Here is a 9,131-nt window from a genome sequence, read left to right on the forward strand (position 1 = left end):
CTGTTTGAAGCTGTTTTGACTGGCCAGTGATTGTAATGATTGCTTTTTTAATGATGTTTTATTGCTGCAAACCACCTTGATATTGCAGTGTATAAACTGGGGTAGAGAAATGCTTTTATAAATAAAAACAAACAAGCAAATAACAAGCAAATTGGTTTATCTGTGGGTTTGGATCCCTAAACATTAAAAATACCTCCACGTGCTACTAAATTTGCTTGTTATCATGCCATTTCAATAGGACATGGGGTTCCCACTGTGGTCCACGGACCAGGTGGCTCACAGGGTGCCTGTGAAAAACACTTAGAATTCGAATTCTATGGAAACCAAGTGGTAATACAATATAAGAAATAAAAGAAGCAATAAAATACAATAAACATCATATCAACATCCAGCACTGAGCATTACATTTGGCGGGGGGGGGGGGAAATATCGCATGGCCCACCAAAATCTTCAGCGATTTTCAAGTGGTCAGTGGCAAGAAAAAGGTTTGGGAACCACTGCTATATGATACAAGTACAATCTTGTATTTAAGGGATTCTTAGTGCTAAACTTATATTAGTTCCCCCGTCTGGTACCAAGTACAGTGGTACCTAGGGTTAAGAACATAATTTGTTCCAGAGGTCCGTTCTTAACCTGAAACTGTTCTTAACCTGAGGTACCACTTTAGCTAAAGGGGCCTCCCGCTGCCGCCGGAGCACGATTTCTGTTCTCAACCTGAGGTAAAGTTCTTAACTGGAGGTACTATATCTGGGTTAGCGGAGTCTGTAGCCTGAAGCGTCTGTAACCTGAAGCATCTGTAATTCAAGGTACCACTGTACTGGACTGCTGCAAAGTAAAAAGACAGTCTAATCCTGTTTGCCACTTCTTTATTCTCTCTACAGGAAAGGGAGACGTTCGTGCTAATTCTGGAGAAAGGGAGTGCACTGCTTGCTCAGCAGGGTGGTGCCAAGGGTCAGCATGGCCAGGCATCTGCCAAAGGCCCACACCACAGGAAGGGGGCCTACTGGAAGAAGCCCTCTGGACTTGCAGCAGTGAGGAAGCAGACTCACAGGAGGGAGGGTGACTTGCCCAAGGCAACTCTCCAAAACCTGGATCTAACACCAGGCAGTGTGTATGTGGAAATCAAGTGTCCTCAGAACAGAAGCTTCCTTTGGAGGAAAGATGTCTGAATCTCCTGCAACAAATGAATACCAGCTGAGCAGTCAGAAATCTAGAAAGCAAATATTTATTAAATAATGTCCACAGCTGTTCTATTTTATCATGCCTGCCAACTTCCAACTTTTTTTTTTTTTTTGGCAGATGGTCATCTCAAGAGAATTGGAAAATGCCTTCAAAATAGGCCAAATGACTAGACAACTGCACCAACACACACTCTGTTTGAATTATTAAGGTTTCTGCCAGAAGAGCAGTTGGCTTTTGAGAATGTCGTGTATTAAATTTGGCAAAAGCAAGATAGTCACCCCCTAGGCACACATGCTTGCAAACACATATTTGGAACAGCATATGCCTGTGTTGAATGCCCATAACATGCAAACATGGTAGAGACCAGGCCAACCCAATCAGGGCTCCCTGACGCGCATCTGCTGGTGTTTAGAGATGAGTGTCTGTTGTACATACTTTGTGTATTTGCTTTGTGGACGCAGGTGGCACTGTGGTCTAAACCACTGAGCCTCTTGGGCTTGCCAACTGAAGGCTGGAAGTTCGAATCCCCGTGACGGGGTGAGCTCCCATTGCTCGGTCCCTGCTCCTGTCAACCTAGCAGTTTGAAAGCACACCAAAAAGTGCAAGTAGATAAATAGGTACCGCTCTGGCGGGAAGGTAAACGGCGTTTCCGTGCGCTGCTCTGGTTTCAGTGTTGTGTTTTTGCCAGAAGCGGCTTAGTCATGCTGGCTACATGACCCACAAAAACTGTCTGCAGACAAACGCCGGCTTCCTCGGCCTGTAAAGCAAGATGAACGCCGCAACCCCAGAGTCATCTGCAACTGGACTTAACTGTCAGGGGTCCCTTACCTTTACCTTTACAGGCGCTGATGTGTCACCCACGTACACGCAGCAAATCTGATTAACAACTCTTGTCAAACTTTCTCTCTGTGTGTGCATGTGTGTGTGCGCGCGCACGTATTGCTCACCAGATCTAGGTATAACCTACCTCTTGTAACACTTCAACAACATACAATGTAAGAAAAATAACATTCTGAGGAAGAGGCACTCATGGACCCTCTTTGAGAGCACCCATTTTGCTCCCTCTCTACGTTTTTTTTTTTTTTTTTTTAAGATATTTTTATTTTTCCATATAAACACCATACAACAAACATAAACATACAAAAACAAAAACAAAACAAAAAACATGTATCATTTCATATCCTAATTTCATATCCTATCTTCCCCGACTTCCTCATGCTTCCCCTTTCTGTATTCCAAATTCTTATCGATTGTTCAGCAAATCTTCCCTTATTTTAATTTAAATTTAGACTATTCTTCCTTATTTTCCTTGTCTTAACCATTACTAATAGTAACCATTTACTTTCCAGTCCAACATCATTCTAACTTTCATTAACTTTGTAATATTTCTTTAAATAGTCCTTGAATTTTTTCCATTCTTCTTGCGCTGCTTCTCTTCCCTGGTTTCGGATTCTGCTCGTCATTTCTGCCAAGCCCATATAGTCTATCACCTTCATCTGCCATTCTTCCAGTGTGGGTAGTTCTTGCGTCTTCCAGTACTTCGCAATGAGTATTCTAGCTGCTGTTGTAGCATACATAAAGAAAGTTATATCCGTCTTTAACACCCCTTGGCCGACAATACCTAAGAGAAAGGCCTCTGGTTTCTTGGGGAAAGTATATTTAAATACCTTTTTAAGTTCATTATAGATCATTTCCCAGAATGCCTTAATCTTCGGGCAGGTCCACCAAAGATGAAAAAATGTACCTTCAGTTTCTTTACATTTCCAACATTTATTGTCAGGCACATGGTAAATCTTTGCAAGCTTGACTGGGGTTAGGTACCACCTATATATCATTTTCATAATGTTTTCTCTTAAGGCATTGCATGCCGTAAATTTTATCCCGGTGGTCCACAACTTTTCCCAGTCAGCAAACAAAATATTATGACCAATGTCCTGAGCCCATTTAATCATGACCGATTTAACCGTTTCATCTTGTGTATTCCATTTCAGCAGCAAATTGTACATTTTGGACAAATTCTTAGTACTGGGTTCTAACAGTTCTGTCTCCAATTTTGATTTTTCCACCTGGAAGCCAATTTTACTGTCCAGTTTAAACGCTTCATTAATTTGATGGTAGTGGAACCAATCTCTCACCTTCCCTTTTAATTTCTCAAAACTCTGCAATCTCAATTTGTCCCCTTCCTTTTCCAAAATTTCCCAGTATCTTGGCCACTTGGACTCCATATTTAACTTTTTAACTGCCTTAGCTTCCATTGGCGACAGCCACCTTGGAGTTTTATTTTCCAGCAAGTCTTTATATCTGTCCCAGACATTTAGTAGTGCTTTTCTGACAATATGATTTTTAAAACTTTTATGTGCTTTAACCTTGTCATACCACAAATATGCATGCCACCCAAAAATGTTATTAAAACCTTCCAAATCCAAAATGTCTGTGTTTTCAAGAAGTAGCCATTCTTTCAGCCAGCAGAAAGCTGCCGCTTCATAGTAAAGTTTAAAGTCTGGCAGGGCAAACCCCCCTCTTTCCTTTGAATCCGTTAGTATCTTAAATTTAATTCTGGGCTTTTTGCCCTGCCAGACAAATTTAGATATGTCTTTTTGCCACCTCTTGAAACAATCCATTTTATCAATTATTTGCAATGCTTGGAACAAAAACAACATTCTTGGCAATACATTCATCTTTATAACTGCAATACGGCCTAACAAGGAAAGCTTCAAGTTGGACCAAATCTCCAAATCTTTTTTCACTTCTCTCCAAGTTTTTTCATAATTATCTTTAAACAAATTCACATTTTTAGCTGTCATATTTATACCCAAATATTTCACTTTTTTAACCACAGTCAACCCTGTCTCATTCTGGAACCTTTCCTTTTCTATCTGTGTCAAATTTTTCTCCAAAACCTTTGTCTTAGACTTATTCAATTTAAATCCTGCCATTTGACCAAACTCTTGAATTATTTCCAAAACTCTTTTCGTGCTAGCTTCTGGCTCTTGCAATGTAAGTACTAAGTCATCTGCAAATGCTCTCAGTTTATATTGTTTAGCTCCGACCTGAATCCCTTTAACCAACTGGTCCCTCCTAATCATATTAAGCAAAACCTCCAGGACCGATATAAAAAGTAATGGGGAGATAGGGCACCCCTGACGTGTCCCTTTTTCAATCTTGAACTCTTCTGTAACCACATTATTTACAATTAGTTTGGCTTTCTGTTCAGAGTATATTGCACCTATACCATTTTCAAACCCTTGGCCTACCCCCATCCCCCGGAGGTTCTTCAACATAAAACTCCAAGAAATGTTGTCAAAGGCTTTCTCGGCATCCACAAATATCAAAACAGCTTTAGTGTTTATGTTCACTTCCAGCTTTTCCAAAATGTCAATTATATTCCTTACATTGTTCGACAAGTGCCTTTTTGGGAGAAAGCCCGCTTGGTCCCCGTGAATCTCCTCCATCAAAACTCTCTTCAGTCTTTTTGCCAAAATATCAGCAAAGATTTTGTAATCCACATTCAATAACGAGATGGGTCGGTAGTTTTTAAGTTGGGTCTTTTCAGTCTCTGTCTTTGGTATAAGTGTAATGTAAGCCTCTCTCCACGTATCGGGTGCCCTTTTCCCCTCCATGATCTCATTGCAGACTTCCTTCAAAGGTTGTATCAATCCTTCCTTCAAAACTTTGTAGTATTTGGAAGTCAGTCCATCCGGTCCAGGGGATTTGCCCAGCGTCATGCCTTGAATGGCATCTTCTATTTCTTGTGCTGATATCTCCTGGTTCAATATTATCTTACTTTCATGCGAAACCTTTTTCAGCCCATTTTCCTCGAGGAACTGTTGTATGTCCATTTCTTTTTGCGGCCCTTGTGTGTAAAGTTGTCTAAAGTAGTTCTGAAAACAGTTCCTAATTTCCGCTGGGTTGCTTATGTTTTTTCCTTCCACTTCTATATTTGTTACCGTGTTGAGTTTTTGTCTCTTCTTTATTTGCCAAGCCAGTAACTTGCCACATTTATCAGCAGATTCAAAAGTCTTTTGTCTCATTTGTTTAATTCTCCACTCTAATTCTTGATTCATCAGTTCCATATATTGTGTTTGATGAAATTTGATTTCTCTTAGAATCTCTTGGGATTTTGGCTTCGATCTTAATTGTTTTTCCCCTTCTTTTATCTTTTCCAAAATTCTCTCCTTTTTCTCATTTTGCTTTCTCTTCTTTAAAGTATTTTGCTGAGTCAAAAACCCTCTCATCACGGCTTTGCTTGCGTCCCATACTATTCTTTTTTCTACTTCAGACCTTAAGTTGATTTCAAAATAGTCTTTCAAGGTTTTTTGGGCCTTCTTACAGATCTCCTCGTCTCTAAATAAGGTGTCATTCATTCTCCATCTGAAGGAACCAGTTGTTGTTTGCCTCATCACCATCTTTACAGCATTATGGTCGGAGAAAGTTTTTGGGCAGATTTCTACTTTTTTTATATTCGGAGCCATACTGCTAGTCACCCAGATTTGGTCAATCCTTGTCCATGTCATTTTGGCTTCAGAAAAGAAGGTTCCCTCTCTTTCTAATGGGTGTTTTGTTCTCCAAATGTCAATCAAGTCCATATTGTCAGTCATTTCAAAAAAAGTCTTTGGTAGTCTTCCATCTTTTGTTATTACCTGTCTTTGTGCCTTGTCCATATTTGTTGAAACCACTCCATTCATATCTCCCATCAAGTTTGCTCCCTCTCTACGAACCATCCGTCACAAAAATACCCCCGGACCCGACATGCAAATATGAAAAGGATATCTAATGAACTCCTGACCTGTGATAGTAAAGTCTGATCGTCCAGGATGCACATAATCCCATGGGGCTTTGCAGCTATCAGATCCAGGCAGGACTCGCTGGGTATCTTGGACACAGGACTCCAGATGAGGTCTTCTTCTGCATACTCCTCCTAGTGGTCAAAGATAATTCAAATGAAGCCTGCATCCATAATATCAAATGTGTCATTCTGTAAACCAGAGCTTTATCAAACTCTGTGCAGCAACACATTAGTGTGTCGGCTGCAGTGTGTGTGTCACATGAACGCTCCCCACACTCCTCCTGGAGCTGGAAAGGGGTTAGTTTAGCCTCTGGTTTGCTAGTAAAACTGAATTTGTCACAAAGTGATGCATTTCTAAAAAGTGTGTCACCAACATTAAAAGTTTAGAAAGCTGTGCTGTAAACTATTTCTTAATCTATGGTTCGGGTATCTTTTCCCAACAATACATACAAAAACACACCCTTTGCATGAGAGGTAGGAAGCTATGAGAAGACAGGTTGATAAGGAGGACTCTGTTTTCATGATTCAATGATGCTGGTTGGAGCCAGCTGTATACATATCAAATCTCTGTGCCTTTCTTCACAAACTAAAAGACAAGATCTATGCATGAATTGGCCCCAACCAGCCACAATGAATCATGAAAGAAGGATCCAGACCTGCAAATGTATTGTGAATTTTTTCTTTATCAACTTGCCTTTTCAAAGCTGAAGCGCAAATAACACAAAGCTGCCTCTGTGCAATGTAATGGTTCCCTCTTTTGCTCCAGGACAAGTTGTGCACCTACCTACATGTGCCTAGCTTTATATTTTACCTCCTCTTGGGTGATGACTATTCTGCTGAAGAAGTGCCGGAGGTGTTCATTGGCAAAGTTAATGCACAGCTGTTCCAGGCTGTTCACCCCAAGATCCTGTGGATACAAAGAAAGACCCAGACCTCTTTTGCTTCCGGTACACAAAGTCCACAAGGAAAGTGGCAGGTGACACCTTGCATGAAGAAGAAGAAGAAAATGGCAACAGACCCTCATGGTCTCAGCATATAGCGCTAACCAATTTTAATGGCTGAGACTTGGTAGGACTCTTGTCTGCAACCTGCTGGCCGTTACAGTAGTTTTTCCCTGGAAATACTACAAGTTTATGGATTTAAGAGACAGTCCATATGCACCTCCTCTCCACTGCACTGTTCTTTCTGGTGGGCATTTGAATTTTCCAAATTTTACAAAGCGAGAAGACAGTATAGAGAGAAAGAGATATATATCATACGTGCATTTGTAGCAAAAGGAACCATTTGTCAGTACTATTTTAGAACCATAGAGGTGTGGAGAGGGAGAAGCAAAACTGCTCTGACCTAAATGCTTGTGGGGAGGGTATGCCACATAGTGGCCAGAGACAAGCCTTCATGAGTGCTCATTAAACTAATCATAACCAGATCTCTGGAAGTGCTGCCCGCTGTGTCCCAGACCCATAGCTGTCAACTTTTCCCTTTTCTTGCAAGGAATCCTATTCGGAATAAGGGAATTTCCCTTAAAAGGGGGGGAAGTTGACAGCTATGCCCAGAACTTCAATACAGAAAACTGCCAACATTCCCAATTTCATGTGGCTGCTTTGCAGACGACTCCAATGCCTACATGCCAACTGATCCTACATAGCAAATATCAAGGGAGACTGCATGGAAAAGCACCTGCCAACGTATTTCCCGCAAGCAACTTCAAGAAGACTTGTCGCCAGCATTCATGCATACACTAGCACAGGGCAAAAACACAAAGCGGCCCTCAAAGACACTGTAAAGTAAACACAGGAAATGACCTCAAAGCCATATATGTCAACAATGCCAACAGTGCTGTCCATTTCCAACGGGGCCAGCCACTCATTGATTTTCATCAGCAGCCACTCAAAGAGCAGGGAATACAAAACTTTGGCGATTGCATCCCTGAAGAAGTGGAGAGAGAGCAATTTTATTTTTAAAGAAAAAAACAGAAAATATTGTTATTTGGATGAAAAGCTAGCAGACAGGCACCAGACAGATAAAAGCAATGAAGGTTACCTGGCATCTATAGCACTTTCTACTGACAATGGAGTGAATATCCGGTCATAACATGTTTCCTGAGGAGAGAGAAATGTTAGATATAGAGACTGATGGCATTTTAATTTCTCAAAATAGGAGCTTTTGGGCAATTTCAATCACTTTGTATAATAAAGATTTCTGCTCAGGAGTCTTTGGAATACAAAAGCTCTAATATGACTCTGCATCTTTGTTCATTCTTTTCATCTGTAGGCATTCTTGTTTGTACACATAAACTGATATAATCTGCACCAAGATAAAAAACATGCATTCCCTTTCACCTTGTTTTGAAAATACTGTATTTACTCAAGTCTAACGCACCATCAAATCTAGCAAGTGCTTTTCACATTATTTTGCTTTATTGGCTAGAACCAAATTAAACTTGCTTAATGCGAGTGAAGGCTTAAACCTGAACCAAACCGAAATCACAATTTGACTGTTTGATTATGCTCCAGCTAGGAAAATCAAGGAGTTTATTTGTTTTCCTAAAGACATTTATATCGACATATAAAAAAAAAGAGTGCTTGCAAGATAGGACAGTCCTACGAATGTGCAATAGATGGCACAGTGGAGCCAGCTACCAGTAGACATTCTTTTCTGATCCCACTGCAGATAAACCAAAGGGAAGGCAGGCAGATAGGTTCTTGTATCTTGTTCCCACTCTTAACAAGGCAACACAACACAATCCATATGACTTAAACACAAAATCCTCCTCTGTGAAAAGCATGATGAGAAGAAGCAAGACGTGCCAGCAAGAGAAAGAGATGCTCACAGTGACTCGGTGGGTGATGGCCCTTTGAAGAAGATCTGCTGAAATATGCAGCAAACTGGCAACAATCTGGATTTCCGTTTCACTGGGGATGAGTGCAAACTCAGAGGATTCTTTCTAGATGGTCGTATATACAAAGAGAGAGGAAGATATGAAATGAGGACATTATTTACACCAAAATTTCAATCCTTAAGACATCCAAGAACACAGACCGCACTGTGCAATGTAATCATTTCACAGGGTGTCAGTATTCCTAAAACTCTTAAGATCTTCCTTAGTTTTGGATTAGGTTACCTAAATCATCATCTTCTCTTGCAAATGCCTAACTGGAGATTA

The 9,131-nt window shown here is 40.6% G+C and overlaps 1 protein-coding gene across 3 annotated transcripts in view; it reads right to left on the minus strand.

Annotated features, from left to right (window-relative positions):
- Nucleotides 1-8,023, minus strand: part of MYO15B (myosin XVB) — a 78,930-nt gene extending 70,907 nt beyond the window's left edge. The window contains exons 1-3 of one of the 3 annotated variants that reach the window (XM_083598030.1): nucleotides 8,009-8,023; nucleotides 6,780-6,875; nucleotides 5,969-6,100 (exon numbers count right to left, since the gene is read on the minus strand). In XM_083598030.1, coding sequence (XP_083454156.1) covers nucleotides 5,969-6,004 — 36 coding nt within the window. In that variant the 5' untranslated portion in view covers nucleotides 6,005-6,100; nucleotides 6,780-6,875; nucleotides 8,009-8,023. Of the gene's footprint in view, nucleotides 1-5,968; nucleotides 6,101-6,779; nucleotides 6,876-8,008 lie in introns of those variants that run through there. The other 2 variants (XM_083598032.1, XM_083598029.1) reach the window with 2 other exon arrangements.
- Nucleotides 8,024-9,131: the final 1,108 nt, after the last annotated feature.

This window comes from Podarcis filfolensis, assembly GCF_964270895.1.
Source record: "Podarcis filfolensis genome assembly, chromosome: 2".
Classification (NCBI taxonomy): Eukaryota; Metazoa; Chordata; class Lepidosauria; order Squamata; family Lacertidae; genus Podarcis; species Podarcis filfolensis.